General features: G+C 40.5%; 1 protein-coding gene across 1 annotated transcript; it reads right to left on the reverse strand.

The window, feature by feature from the left end:
* Positions 1 to 947: 947 nt before the first annotated feature.
* TM2D1 (TM2 domain containing 1) lies at positions 948 to 15,564 on the reverse strand. The gene is made up of 6 exons (XM_062617513.1): positions 15,149 to 15,564; positions 13,765 to 13,834; positions 11,698 to 11,806; positions 7,381 to 7,472; positions 3,947 to 4,020; positions 948 to 2,691 (listed from the first exon to the last, which is right to left on the reverse strand). The coding sequence occupies exons 1-6, from the start codon at positions 15,497 to 15,499 to the stop codon at positions 2,581 to 2,583; spliced, it is 807 nt and encodes a 268-aa protein (XP_062473497.1). The 5' UTR covers positions 15,500 to 15,564; the 3' UTR covers positions 948 to 2,580.
* Positions 15,565 to 16,475: the final 911 nt, after the last annotated feature.

A 16,475-nucleotide genomic window follows, 5' to 3' on the forward strand; every position in this document is an offset into this window, starting at 1 on the left:
TACGGGAACACTGGGGTGGAGAACTTGATTGGCAGGATTAAGCTCAAGCAGGCAGCAACACAGAAAATCATCATAGGACAGACATTTTGATAAATATTACTGTAGCCAATTTATTATTAGCACAGTGGGACAGCTTTACATCTCACATCACACTTTTCACAGCCCTTATGGCAAACATGCCATATCTGATAATTGCACGATGAAAACAAAGACCTCACTACTGGCCCCGCGGTTCCTATCTGCTTACTCAGTTAACCCTCTCTAAACTTCAGCTAGGCAATTATACAGGTATGTAGAAATGCAGATAAGTGTGTTCATGTATGGAACATAATTTCTACAGTACTCAATGCAAGTTGAAAAGGTTATGCCATCTGCGGTGCTGATTTCTAAAAGGCTTTACAGACAAAGCAGAGTGAAAGCAGTTGTTAAGACAAGATAGAGGATCAAGTGGAAGGCCATCCCAAGGGAAGAGATGATAAAGCAGTGCGCTCCTGGCAAGAGCGTGCACAGGTATCGCAAACCAGAAAGCATCAGGATGAGGGGCTCCCGTAACAGCTTTTATTCCCTGCATTGGTTGTCACATATCTTCTGTTCCTAGAGAAACAGTAACTTGGAGTAACAAATCTTTCTCTCTGTTGGCTACATGGTTTCTGGGATTAACAAACTATCTGACGGACCTCATAACTAATCATATTTTCATCTGATTCACACAAAATAGTTCCCGTATTCTTTTACTGGTAATGAAGCTCAAGATGGGCTGCTGAAATCATTAAGCCAAGATCTCTGCTACTTGTACACATGGAAATACATTTCAGAACGAAATCCTCTGTGATGAGTTGCCCAAGGGTATTTTTTTTATTATGATGTCCATTGTATCTTCCTATTTTCACAGCTATATTATCAGCTTCAGGGTTAAAAAACAAAGAGCAGACAAGCCACAAGATGACCTTAGCCATGAGATTTTATTTGATTCAAACAGTTATTTTCCATCCACTTCCTGTCTGTTTCTGAGAGTGTTTCAGGAAACAAAAATGTATCAAGAGCATCCAGGGAAAGAGAGACATAAGGGAGATAAAACAACTATCAGGCAAGTGAATGAAGCTAACAGTGCTCTTGTCTTTTTGAACCCAGAAGTAGAACGCAAGTATTCCAAAACTACATCTTCCTTGTGTGAAGGAAAGAATTAGTGTTAAACACAAAACACTCCCCGCGATTTATTCTCATTACATATGTCAGGTTATGCTGATTTAGATAAAACCTTGAGTTCTTTACAAAGCTTTCTGTGCACCAGCCAGTGTAGGTTTAAGAGAGCCTAAAACCCACAAACTGCACTTTTAAAGATCAATCCGGGAACCGCATTTTTTGCAATTCCCTTGAAAAATACCTTTTGTGGACACACAAGAACCATTTTGAAAATTTCATCTGAAAAAAACCCAAAAGAATGCCCCAAAGTTTTGAAAACTATCTACACTATAGTTTGTATCACGTGGATTTCTCACTCAGTTCTTGCCGGTTTTCATGAGAAGGTGAAGGGAATGTTTAAAATTGGTCAAATAACACAAAGCTTCTGTGAACATGTCTCTGTGTGCATACACTTTTCTTTAAAGGAATATCTAGGTAAATCTTGGGTGTTGTAAAGACTTTGGTCAAACAACTTTGAAGGACACAGAACTCATTTCACTGAAACACAACTGATCTAAACCAACATCCTTTTAAGGGCTTTGTTAGTACAAAGAATTCACTTTTTTGACATTCTGTAGCTGTAAAATACTTACACAATTTTCAGAAATAGAAGGTAAGTATTTCACTACAGATGGCTGCAAAGGAGGGGAAAAAATCAAAATAAGCAGAATGAGTATTCCCTATTCTAACCTCAGGGCACCCCAACATCTACACTCCCTTTTTGTGATTTATAATCTACAGCTCTATTTTTCTATGCCTCCATATTTCTCATGTTGATCAGCACTCTCCAGATTTTGCAACTTGTCCAAAATTTGTCTTTAACCTTTAGAGAAATAATTATTTAAATTAATGGAATTTCAAAGGATCCATCAGCATAAGATTTAGGGCCATCTGGATTTTAACTAAGAGGATAGAAAGGCCGTTTCTGCGGTTTGGGATATTTAAGTTCATTTACAAACTGCTACACACAGCTTCAAAAACAGACCCCAAGCATAATCCTGGCCCAGCCATGCTAAAACCCTCATCAATTTCGGTGGACTAAAGATCGGCATAGTTGTTCTGAACAAATCTTTCTCCACCTCTCTATAACACTCTAAATTATACTTACAGACACAGAAGAACGTCAGTGCAAATTGCAGAAGTCTGCACATTTCACAAATGGTACAACTTGGCAACAAACCATGTGCTCACAGAAATAGAGCAGTCACAAAGAAACTTGGCGCCTTTGAGGTAAACTCATTCACTTGAGGAATTTTCATATTTTATCATCTTTGTTCCATGTACATTTAGTATTCAGTTCTGATGAAGTGTAATTAATAAGTCCTCAGCAATTTCGGTGGACGACTGGATCCATCTGTGGAACTGAAATGCACCTATTTGTGACACTTATTGCCAGGGTTAAGGATAGGTCTGCATTTTCCTGAATGTGGCATTGGTAATAGTGAGCCTTGTAAGCCTTGCTCCATAGTAATCTATAATGTAACTAGAGCCATCCGAAGGTCCGACAATCTACAAGAGAAAAAGAACCAAGACTTTTCAATATGAAGTGAAATATATACTTTGTGCTAATGTCTCAATTACTGCTAATTTTCCCATCATAAAATTAGTCATGCTTAATTAGTCAAACAGAAACTAGATTTATTTTGAAGTTATGCTTTAGTTTAACTGTTTTAGCGAGCCCTGTCTCAGAAGGAATATTTCCCCATGGCTTCTAATCAACCAAATTACACAGCCAGGCACTGGTGCTAAGTTAAGCCAATGAGGATTTGAGTCACAAAATGGGGCTAACACATGAGTGGGCTCCAAACCACTCTTCTTGAACAAAGGAGGGTAGGCCGGGGAAAATTAGGCTGATGACAAATATCTCTGAAATAGTGCACAGGTAAGCAGTGGAGGGAAGAAGAAAAGATCGTGAGGTTTTTGTTCTGTAAATGCTAAATTGATGTGGGGTCACCACAGAGATGAATAAGGAGAGATGAAAGAAAAATACTCTCAACTGCATCTGTAAGTGATCTGAGGCAAGATGTGATAGCTATGTGATAGCACAGAAAGGAATTCGAGAACGCATATGATCTAAAAGATATATATTTTAAAACTATGCACCTTTGTGTATACATCTCTAAACCCATATAAACAATTCCCATATTCAAAACGCATTTTAAGTTCATCACAGGCAATTTGCAATTCATGCTAAATGGATGTGCTGCAGAATAAGACAATTTGGCAATTTCATGATGTCACAAAATGTCACCCCAGCTGGGGATTTAAACATCATGAATCCTACAGTGACAGCTCTCGGGTGACATGGGACTTGTACTTGGAGGAGATGAGGAAAAAGAAATGGCAATCTCCCCTCCTGCACACTGCATGGACACCCCAGATGACGGGCTCCATGAGAATGAAGCACATGCAAACACAGAGCTTCAGGACTTTGGGAACAGCAGGACACCTCATGCAAAGTCCAACATTCTGCGTCACATAAAGAGCTCACAGGCTCTGACAAAGATGAATTTATGGTGCTATAGCTTCTGAGCTATTCATTACAAGTATTCATAGACACCTAATCTAATTTTTAATTCAATCAGCAAATATACTGATATTTTATGCCCATATTCTACAGCATCAACCTACAGTGCTAAAATAAATGCCTTTATTTTTCAGTACAAAAAAGTTCTTAAGGCCAAAATGCTAACAAAATATTAGCAATTAAATCAAAGCTTTAATAAAACCAGATTTGTAGCTTGTTTTGAAAGCCCTGACTTACCTGCATTGAAATAAGTATGAAATCAATTAGGCTCCCTATTCCACAAAATCCTACAGTACAAAACTTCAACAAACCTAAAAAAAGGAAAACAGGTTTAAGCCATTCACTATGAAGTTCATAGGTTTCTGTGGCAATCACATTCCAAGTCTCTCCCCATTGCACAAAATATATATATATATATACACACACATACACACACACATCTAGAAACAGACCTAAAGTTAAAGATCTTCAATTCTCAAGGGAGGAACCAAACCACATATTCATATTTCTATGTCCTGAATACACTTCAAAGATATTAAACATCAACAATTTCACTTTTTTAACAGATAAATATTCTTAAACAAGACAAAAGTTCATAACCATAAAACTGGAAATTTTCTTCTCTTTAATTGAGGCACAGGCAGAAATAATCCCAACTTGAGCTGCAAAATTTACTTGCGAATAGAAAGAGACTTTCTACCATCCCATGAGTTGCAGCACATACTGATTTGATTTTCAGAACATGCTACTTTGGCAAACAATCCTTTGTATCATTTTTGTATTTTTGCTGAAATAGGAATTTATTTTGAATACATATTAAACGAATATAAACATTTCTTTTTAACTGGTATTCAAAAATGTTATTTTTTTGTATGAATAAATGAAAGATTAATAGAAAATATATGGGAATAGCAACTAACAGATAAATGTTTCATTAGAAGTTGCCATGCAAGGCAGACTTCATCTGGAAAATGCCTTCAGAAGAAGGAGGCTGTCTTAAATTTAGTTTTAACATCAGCAGTGTCTTATACAATGAATATAATACAATGAGTGGTATATATAAGTAATACTCCATTTGAGCTATGCAAACACCTAGGTTATTTTGAGAATGAGATACTCTTTGTGAAGACATTTGTCTCTTTACCCAGGCATAGGCAGTATGAGGAGGAATGTGTATCTGTTGCATTTAAATCAGTTGTAGGCTATGCTGTACAGGGAAAACACAGCTCACTGCTGAAAAACATACCCTTCCTGTGCTTACAAGGGCCAACACACTTCTGAGGCAAGAGAACACACTGGTAACGACAGCCAGTGTGGCATCCCAGAACACCTCTTCCCCACAGCTAGAAGTTGAGCTGTGTTGCATGATACCTGCTAGTAAAACCTCTAGCAAAAGCCCTTCTCCAAAGACTAAGCCTGCTCTTGGTCAAACACCTTAAAGTCTCCTGACCTCCACCTCCTCCTTTGCGCTCCCTCTCTCTCAGAAGCAGAATTCTCTCCCACATACCACCTCCTCTCCCCCATGCCCTGTTTATGAGGCTGCATATGGAGGAGTAACTGCATGCACGCTGCAGGAAGAGCATCCCACAGTCTGGATACAGCTCCCAGAGTTGACAAGATGAAACTAGCCAGATTTATAAATGCCAGGGAGACAGTTTATAACCTCTCCATGGAACAACACAATAGTCAGAGAGCACAGGGGAAAAATACCTAACGACCAAGAAGATGAAAGAGTAGTAAAGTAGCAGGATGGTTTTCGAGCTGATTAGAGAAAAAAACTTACGTGCATATTGCAACTGAAGTGTTGCCACTTAAACATGCAAAACCCAAAGTACTTCATTGTTTAAAACAACTTGTTCCCAGTGGCTGACCCATGAGACTTGCAGCAGCCAGACACAGCTAGCCTGGCAGTAGCATAGCAAAACATAAGGGAAACAGCCAGCTAAATGTTGGCCTTAGGAAACAACAGTTGAAATTATTAAATAATGCCAAACTCTGGAAAATGGTTTACTTTGTTATTACCTGCACTGAGTGCAGTCACCATTTAAGATAATTGTGACACTTCTCCAAGCTCTGGTCCTGAACTTCAGCATCAGCTGGCATTTCCAAGAGCACCTCCAGTTTATTTGAGGAACTGGCTGCTCCATCATACTGGATGTAGAAGAACTGTTTCTGAACCTGGCATGTATTTCTGGAGTGCAGGGTAAAGTTGATTTTTTTCTCTTCCTCCTCACTTCCCTCCCCAACAAGCAGATTACACTGAGAAAATAAACTCCTCTAAAGTATGGAGGGAAAAAATAGTGCTCTTACACAGTAGTAACTTATGGTTTAGTTCACAGTGTGTGGGAGAAGAAGAGGTTGCTTTCCTGATTTCTTCACATTCAACAGCTTGTATTTGTGTGCTCTTTAAGCAAAAAAAGAAGGAAAAAAAATAAACCAAAGAGTGGTTTACAGTCTTTATTATGCTTGCACAAAGTATTTCAATGATATTAACCTTTCTTAACCATTTTTTGCCAAGGTATGGATGACCTCAAAAATCCCCAATCAGCCGCTGTAAAGGAATCCAGTGTATTGATCTTCTACTCTTACCTATTTGCTTTTGCCAAAAGCTTGAAAATGTGACTGTGGAAGAGTTTAATTTTAAGTTTTTTACCTTTGGTTACTGGCTACAGTATATTCCAGTAGGGTTAACAAGTATAAGCCATAAAGAACTTCCATAGAAGAATGGAGGATTTATAAATCTATATTACGACGATATATTACAAAGTAATTACTGCAAATTATTATTCCAAATGCAATGGAATAACAAAAAGATGCACCTTATTGACCACTTCCAAAAATGGATCATTTTGTGAAACAGATGGAAAAAGTAAATGTTAATTAGGGAATCTCAGGTTAAAAAAGACACAGATGTTAAACACAAGATTACTGAGAAAGACAGAGAATGTTACGAAAACAACAAGGATTTGCATTTAGTGGGCAGAAACTCAAAATTCCAAGCTGAAGTGGCAGTAACATGTAGCTTTTCCTAATTCATTGCTCCATGCTACCTAGGCTTAAATTTATTCCATTTGCCCAGCTCAGAAACAAAGCCTGTAAATATTGCCTGTATTTCAAAGCCAATGGCAACACCACCCAGGGAATAAGGTACTAAAAACACTAGCCAGAGGTAGGTCTTACTAAAGGTCCAGTTTCTGCAGAACTGTTATTATAATACTATGAGCTATTTTGAAGGTATCTATTTGCCAAAATAAATTCCATATCCCAAAACAGTGTAAAATTTGTCCATTATTTTCCTAGTAAAATCAAGCATCATTAGCTGGCACACAAGTCAAAACCTCTTCTGTTTCAGTGCGTCACAAAAAATGCTGTGGTAAACATCAATGCAAAGCAAATGTAAAGCAAAACTATGAATACCAATAATCAAGTTTGCTTATTAGGATTTTATCTTTTGGAACAACTACATACCCATTTGCCACCACTTACTCCAACAGAATAGCAGGCTGAAGATAATGCAGAATTTTATCTTACTTGACAATAAAGTAAGGATCCTAGTTGTAAATATTAAAACCATGACTGTCAGCCTTCATTACCCAAAATATAAACGTACACATACAACTCAATCATAACAATAAGCTCTATCTCAAAGACAAAATAAGAAAGAAACTCACCTAATGCAGGATAGCCTAGATAAAATCTATCTGCTCCAAGCCATCCAAGAAATAAGGACAGAGCCACTGCCACTTTGTATGAGTATCCATTTCTGCCAAAAGAAATAAGCAATGTAGACAATGACTGCAAGATATATTCATACTTCTGAGAATTAAAGTAGTGACTCATTTGCCTGCTGCTTCACTTTTTAAAAACCCTACAGACTGTTATTTAGCTTCAGTGAACAGACACAGAATTGATAATATTAAGCTTTCAAACCAGGTAGGCACCCTCCATAAAGCAACCTCAGCTGTTGCAACTTGACTATACTCTTGCAGAATACAGACTATTCTGAAACTAAATCATGATTTCTTGTCAGGACATAATCCCCAGTTTCACAGAGTACTTCCTAACAGTTCAGCCCTACTGAGACAACCCTAGAAAGCCAAGAGGTGTATGCACACTGTCTGCAGGCATTAGTCTCACACTCAGCCAAATTGAGAGGAACAGAATAGACAGGTGAGATGTCAGCAGAGACAGGAACTAGAATGAGATCTGAAGGAGAAATGAACCACGGCCACTGGTTGAAGAAGATGCAGGAAGGATTCAACAAAAAGGGTCAGTCATGTATCCATTTACTACACTCTAAAGGTAGTAAATGCCACAAACTCACAATCAAAAAGGACTGCTAATGGTACAAAGATGTACAGAGGTATTGTAAAGTTAAGCATCCCATGGTTAGAAATACAAAATAAATACACACAACAGAGTTTTTGAGATTTATGCTAATAGGCACCATTCTGGCCACTTAACCACGTGTAACTTTACTTGTAAGTGACTTATACTAATAAGTGAGCTAGAAACATATAGCTGTCAACACTAGAACTTGCTGGACCCTTTGCTGCATTGGCGAAGAGCTGGCTTCTGAAAAGAAAAGCAAACCCAAATGTAATTAGAACTTCAAAAATATTCAATAATTCACTGCTTTGATACATGCACTACTATGTCCCAGCAATTACATAATACGTCCAAATTAAGCTCTCGGTTGACAGTTGAATAAAACATAGCTTCAGAAAGACAGGAGCTGAGAAAGGTCCAAGCACCTTTATTAAGCACTTTCAATGCCAAATAAAGATCCACCTTTTTGCTTATTATCTAGATTTACTGACTTTAAAACTTAATGGCAACATTAAGAGATTAAATCATGCCTCTTACCTCAATATTTGTTACTTAGCACTTATTAGCAACACAGAATGTACTGGGCATTCCTGGAACCTAACGTAACGTAAATTATCATCTTTAGAGCTGTCTTGTTTCTACTGTAAAGAACACTAATGGTTTTATTTGAAAATTGAGGGAAAATGTTGGAAATTGTTTATCAACTACAAAAGTGTCAACAACTCTCCAAGGACATGAAAGCATAAAACAAGCTCTTACACAAAAGGTGGGAACACAGTTCCATTTGAAATGCTCCTGATCAAAACTAGCAATAAAGCAAGCACTTGCCTACACATTGAGATGCTTTTAAAAGCAGAACAGTGTGGAACCCCGTCAGCATCAAACTGATGGGCAGAAGAAATCTAGTCTGAAATGGAACAGTGTATGTTAATAGTGTAACAAAGCTGCATCCACTCTTGCATTTCCTTTGTCTTACTCTTTCAGACAAAAATATGCACTGAAGACTAAACCAGCGAGTAGGAAAATAACACATCCCAGGCATCTAAGTGAATTTCTACAGTTGGGTAAAAGATGCAATTTCTTTTCACTTCCTCATCTGATTTTTTTCTTGCTTCTCAGCCTTAATTTTTCCTGCATATGTTTCTTCCACCTGCCATGCTAAAAACGTTCTTCCAGATCTTCCACATCCGTTGATAATAATACACAGGTAGTGCTGTCGGTCATGGTGGTTCCTGTGCTCTTTCTGGTTCTCTTAGCACTTCTCAAGGACCCATCCACACTGAACTTCATGAATTTCACAGAGTACTGTTTTGTGGACTCCTTTCCTGTAATGGCAATACTTAAGCAATAGACATTTCAAGTCTGCAGAGTCATGGCCTGCACATATTAAGCAAAATACATGCCAGAGTGCCCATGTGGGGAGTTCTAGAGTTCAGGGGGAAAAAAACTACCTCCAAAACATCAAATTAAAACAAAACCAAAGCAAACTTGACTTTGCGGGAGCAATCTCATTAGCACTTTCAAGCTTTCCCTTGAACTAACACTGGGAGCAGCTGAACTTGAACACATCCACTTATACAAACACATAACATCTCCTGGTCTTGCTCTGTAATAACTGGATCCCAGAACTGTTATCTGGGCTGTTCCTGAATTACAGTTTGGCTAAGGCAAGCTTGCTGACTTGTCCTTTCCAAAAGCTAGGAAGAGAGCTGAAGCTGCTCTCCCCATGCTAGGACAATCCTGCTAATGGGAAGATGCCTTCACAAATTAATTTTCTAGTTAAACGATGTGCAGTTATTTGTGCCAGAAGACAGGTACAATTTCCACCAAAACTCAGATAAGACTAGAAAATCTACAAAAAGCAGTAGAAAATGCAGGTCTATTGTTGCAATACTAAGCTGGAGATTCCTACTTAACGTTTCTCATCATAAGTAACATTCCAAATGGCTTATAAAAGGCTTATATAAATAATCAGTGATTAAACAACTTTTTAGACAAGTATATGTAGGAAGGATGGTAGTATTCATCTTGCTGCCATTTCTACCTGGCTTTGGGACTTTATCAAAGGCACGTTTCAGTAACTCTTCCTACATTCCCAGTTGTATTTCACTGGAGACTTCAGGAAGCCTACAAAGGGTCCCCCTTCTGCCATACAAGCAGTCATGAGACTGGGAAAGCCACACCAAGCTCTTTTGGTAGGGTAGCCATTGATTATTTCACCATAAAGAATCATTATGATCAAGTAGAAGACATCCCAAGAAGGATGACTTTTTCTGCCTACATATATTTTTTCATTAATAAATGTAATGAAAAGCTACATTTAAAACATGTTTCTAGAAGATGTATTAAACCAAAAATATACACATATATAAAAAACTCCAAATGGAAGAATTACTGTCTACTCCAAAGAGGAAGCAATTTTATTAAACTAGTATAGCTCATCTTGTTCTCAGTCCCCATCACAGATGGGACTGAAACGCAATTGTTTCCGGACAAAAATGTGACTGAAGTCTAGTTTGCTAGCATTTAAATTTGATTAGATGTAATAATATGTTTTCTTCAATTTGCTGAGCTTTGACTGTCGACAAGACTAAATATAGAGGAAAATATTTATGAAACTAAGAGGCAGAGCTGTACTTCAGAGTTAGGCAAATTATTGAGCAGTAAGAATTGCATTAGAGTTATTTGCTCACTGGTGTGATAAGGAATATCCAGCGAATATTACTGGTGGTTTAATTTCCAAAGATTCCAGCAGGACAAAAGCAAAAGGTTCCTGCATGAAGCCCACAAGAAGGAGAAACAAATGGTACTGACAGGTGTTGGCTGATCATTAGCATCGGCCAGTTGGAACATTTATTGGTACCCAGAGCTCTCCACTGCTCACAATGTGCCTTAGAAAAACATGGTCCACCATTTTCATGTTTCAGAAACAAGTTCTTAAAAGACACAGAGGATCTGATTAAACACAAAGGTTGTTTAAAAATAGAGAACACTTCCTCTGAAAGAGATTTTGGGGGGAACTGGATTAAGACTTAAAACTCCCCCAATATTCACGCATACTACAACTTAAGCTGCAGCTACAGGCACACTTTAAACTGGCATAAACCAATATCAACACTGACAGAGCAGTGCAGTCCAGCCCTTCTTTCTCCATTTCTTTATCCTTGAGTTGCCCTCATCCTCACACTGGCACAAGCACCTGAAGTGACTCAAACTGGGGAAGTGATCCAAGTTAGTTCAAACCAAGATCAGTTCCCTCATTCAGTATATGGTACATCAGGGGAAGGGATGGAGAGGTGTCCCCAGACAGCTCCTTTCAGCAGCTGTGTGGACTTTAAACATGTGTGAAATGTAGCTTTAGCGGTTACGGTAAGTTTTTGCCAGGGTAAAGTACTAAGTAAAGCAAAGGCAAAATACTAAGGTAAAGCAAAGACACAAACATAACTAAACAAAGTGTCTAAATCAGAGACAGATTTACTCATAAACATGCATATTGTATCCTTGTATTGCTTATTGTGTCTATTACAGGATTAAGTACTGGGCAACAGGTGTATGGTTCTATCTTCTCTTTTTCCACCTGTCAACACATCAAACTGTTTTAGAAAAATACCAATGTGAAAACAAAGATAAATTATAACAAAAGGTAACAGTGTACTTACACATTGCGACATGCAATAGGCTTGTAAAATCCAACTTCATGTCCTGTAAAGACTTTTTCTACACCAAGGTGATCTTTGCAAGTAATATTTGGTGCTGGCAGACACTGAACTGAGGACAAAAAATTATATGAAATTAAGCAGTAACTGTGCATTGTAGCATTTTTTTTCTGACACAAGTGAAATGAACAAATGAAAATCTACTGTGCAATAGTCTTGACACAAAGCAGAGTCCAGAAACATAGTTTGAATAACTTTTTTAAGTCATTTATATGACTTCAAAAAGTCATAGAAACTTACATACATATTACATATACTTTTTCCTTGCTACATATTAAGTAAATTATACAAACCTAATTGCTGCCCTAATTCTGGTTTAATTTCCATTCTGGCTCCAATATGAGTCAATGGGAAAGCTGAACTTGACATACAGAAAACATTCCATCATGAGAAGTCAAATGTTGGACCATGGGGCCGAGATGTAGTGCCATCATATCCTTGGAGGTTTTCAAGATCTGACTGCACAAATCCCCAGGCAATCTGGTGTGAATTGAGTGCCAGTGCTGCTTGGAGCAGGAGGGTGGACGAGCTCCTGAAGAGTCTTTCAACCCAACTTATTCTATTATTCCATTATTTTAAGCTAAGGCTTGAGTCCTAAGAGACCCAAAGTGGATATCACAGCAGAAAGTGACATCTGCTAAAAGTCTGCAATGTATTGTCAGACTATTAGTCACTATCCAGTGTTATTTCATGTAGAAAAATTAAACAAAGAAAGCAGTTGCTTTCTGCTACTCAGAAGCCCACAGCAGTTAACATATATTGATATAGAAAAGGCCACAGTTATCTTGTCAATCTGACACCAATAAGACTCCAAACCTGTTACTCAATAAGACTACTTCAATGCTTTGAATTAAACCCTAATTTGTTTGGGTGATGGATATCAGAAAGGTATTCAGAAACAGCAGTGCTTCAGGCATGATCCAGAAGATTAACTTTTTATTACTTAGGTAATACTGAAAAAGAAAACAGCTCAAATACTGTGGGAACAATCTAAAACCTCCTATATGTGTTAAAACACCACATAGACATAGAAAACAACATGATAATTATTAGCAACTCTCTCCACTCTGAAGCTTATCTCCTGTTCTGATGTGTAGTGTATTAAATACAACCACAGTGTAATTGGTTAGACAACAATCTGAGCTGAGAATCATCTCAAACTACATCATATACTTTCTGCTCAAAGACTGGCTATTTACAATCAGGGACACAACGTCAAAGATGATGTAAAGGCCTGAATAACTTTACAAAAGATCCATTTTGAATAGTATTTTCATCCAGTCTCTGAAAAATATTTGGAAAACCTTCACTATCCCTGAACATTCCAGTGAAGAAAATCATTCAGCATTTATGGAAAGCAAAACATGAACGACAACAAGCATACAAATTGTGTTTTAAGCATGAATGCACATAAAGTAAAACTGTTGCGCTATTAACTAACACAGAGATCATTTACTTCAGCATCTGAGAACACTAGAAAAGCTACACAGAAGTGGTAAACCAAGTGATCAATTTAAGCACTTTTCTATTGTACTCCAAAGTACATCAGAACTTATCAAAATAAATGTAAGTGCTCTCAAAACAGAGCCTTATGTCACCAAAACCTCCTGATGATGGAAGGCACTATGTTCCCTTGAAGTATTTCTATTAAAGAAATACATTTTGAAGGCTGTTGTATCATGTGTCAACTCTTTTAATAATTATATGCAAAATCATTATGACAGGAATGGGTTGTTTTAATCACAGTAGTGCAGGACAGAGCCTAGAGGATATAGCATAAATGGAAGAGATTTACCAGAAACCTCACTTACAAATGTACCAATCAGAGACAATGTATTCATTCATTTTTTAGTAAAGCATCCAATCCACACAAGTGGTTTAGGCTTTCATACTAATGATATTACTAATCCCACGTTTTATAAAGCTCATCTAGCAGATACACAAATGCATAAATTGAACACTTCCTTGGAAAATTAAGCTAATGTCAACATATAAGTTAGAAATCCTTACCATATGCTGTGTGATTTGTGCAATTCATTGGTTCTTGGGTACTATTGTCTATTTTAGGCTCGTCACACATATATGTTCAGGTAATTGAGGAAAACATTTTTCACATCAAACACTACAACAGGTTTAACAGTAATTTATTCCACCCTCTTTAAACCCTGGGGATTTAAGGTGCACCTTGATGTTAGCTCCTACCCATCCCCCAAAATAGGAACAGCACATTACCATACACTAAATCTGCTAATCCAATTTAATACACCAATATATCGCATAAGCTCCACATTTAATTAGTGCTGCAGTCAGCACTACCTAAAGGAACAATATTTATCAGTCACATCCTCTGTATTTGAAGGCAACAAGGTAGCGCACCTAAAGTAGTCTTCTTCCCTTATTTCAGTATCACAGTACCTTAAAATTGCGGCATTTGGTTAAGATGAAATCTGCAGTAACACAGAAAATTGAAAGAACACCTAAAAATGAACACAGTATCCCAGAATGGTTTGAGTTGGAAGGGACCTTAAAGCTCATCCAGCTCCAACCCCTGCCACGGGCAGGGACACCTTCCACTAGAGCAGCTTGCTCCAAGCATCTGTGTCCAACGTGGCCTTGAACACTGCCAGCGATGGGGCAGCCACAGCTTCTCTGGGCACCCTGTGCCAGCGCCTCAGCACCCTCACAGGGAAAAGCTTCTTCCTTATATCCAACCTGAATCTCCCCTGTTTAAGTTTTAACCCATTACCCCTTGCCCAGGAATCTGGACTAGAAAAAACACTGAGCAGGAACTAATAGGTGTGAATGCCCAGAGCCAAGGAAAGCAGGAGATGAAGTTAACTTTTCCAAGGTTTTCTTTCCTGACACTTTGGATGATCCATAACGGCCAGCTACCATCAACAAGCGTTTTCTGGGGAAGGCCTGACAGGGTTTTGGAGAGTTACGGTCTAACACTCGCACCCTGCTCCTCTAGACTGCAAGGAACTTAACATGGTGCAAAGACACCGCATCCCACTCAAGTGTCCTGCAAACAATGAGAAGGTGGAGAGGTGGGGAGGAGGGGTGTCTCATCCCAGCAGATTTACTCCTTGAAAACTGGAGGCACCCCGACCTTGGACACACTGCACACCCCCAAAATGAACCCAGGCCACTGCTGACGTGCCCTCTCCTGCTCCTTCCAGCCGAGAACCCCTCGGGGCTCCTAACCTGAGGCTTCCTGACACCCGAGGGACACTCCGGCCCTGTGAGGCCCCTCACACCCTCCACCTCCCCGGTTCCTTCCCCCCGAGGCGGCTGGACAAGCGGCCCCCCTTCAGCCACCGCCAGCCCGTCCGCGGCCCCATCGTCATAGCAACCGAGGCCCCGCCGCACGGCCCCAGCCCCGGCCGCGCTCAGGATATTGCCCCAGCCTCAGCTCGTCGCACTTCAGCGACGGCTCCGTGCCCGCCGCTCCCTCCACGGCTGCACCCGCGAACCACAGAAGGACAAGCAGGATCCGCGCCTCCGCCGCGCCTCTCCGCCTCCCCGGCCCCGCCGGCAGCCGCCGCGGCCGGGCGGCCATGATGGAAACTCCCGCTGCCGTCAGCTGACTCGCATGGCCCCGAGGCGCCGCAGGGAGGAGCGGACCCCGCGGCCGGGGGAAGGCCGCTTTCCTGCGGGGAGGGGCGGGAAGCGTGGCCCTGCGGACTGCTCGCGGGCTGATGAGCGAACTGGTGTGGGATGGGGGGAGAATGACCTCAGTAAACATGGCTCCCCAGGCAGCTAATGGTCAGCGACGAAGGCAGAGCGTGCCCCTACTCAAGATGGCGCCCGTGCCCTGATAAAAGATGGCGGCACCCGTCACCAGCACCTGGCAGGCTGGCTCGCACCTGCCCTTACTTAAGATGTCGGCCATGAGGGTTCGGGCCTGCGGGAGGCGCGGCGGCGGCGGCGGTGTGGGGCGGAGTTAAAAGGGAAGGCTGCCCCTGCTGCGGGTTTGGGGTGTGAGGAGACGGATCAGTAGGAGCCGGAGCTGTCCTGGTGCCTGAAGCGGGAGGGGAGCGGTGGGTAGGGCGAGGGCACTTCCTCAGAGAAGAGAGGTGACTGCTCCCTGCGCTTCCAAACACCGAAGCTGTGACTTTTGGCCCGGCAGGTGACATTTGGTATATGGGTGTTGGTCACCGAGGGTGTCCCTGGTGGTGTCTGGTTTTGGCTGGTGCTCTGACAGTGTTTTCAGAAGCCCACAGAAGTGGTTAAAAGGGTGGTCTGTGTGGCAGCGCTGTGGCAGCCATGTGCCACTGTGTCCTGCATACCCACAGCAGTCAGAGTAAATAGATAGTTCAGAATTCTTACTCTATTATCGCATTAAATTATGATATTGATTGTTAAAGTGCTGTTTATTTTATTTTTAGAGGGATACTAAATGCTTGGAGCAGGCATGTTTTTATTTTTATCAGTGTTTGCTCTTTGTAAGGCATTTTGTGGTGGTGAAAACTTTAAACTGGCTTTAAGCTGCCAGAGGGGAGGCTGAGATGAGCTCTTAGGCAGAAGCTCTTCCCTGTGAGGGTGCTGAGGCGCTGGCACAGGGTGCCCAGAGAAGCTGTGGCTGCCCCATCCCTGGCAGTGCTCAAGGCCAGGTTGGACACAGGGGCTTGGAGCAAGCTGCTCTAGTGGAAGGTGTCCCTGCCTGTGGCAGGGGCTGGAACTGGATGAGCTTTGAGGTCCCTTCTAACACAAACCAGTCT

The sequence above is a fragment of the Pezoporus occidentalis genome, unplaced genomic scaffold (genome assembly GCF_034315485.1).
Source record: "Pezoporus occidentalis ecotype Australia unplaced genomic scaffold, CSIRO_AGI_Poc_V1 ctg198, whole genome shotgun sequence".
Lineage (NCBI taxonomy): Eukaryota > Metazoa > Chordata > Aves > Psittaciformes > Psittacidae > Pezoporus > Pezoporus occidentalis.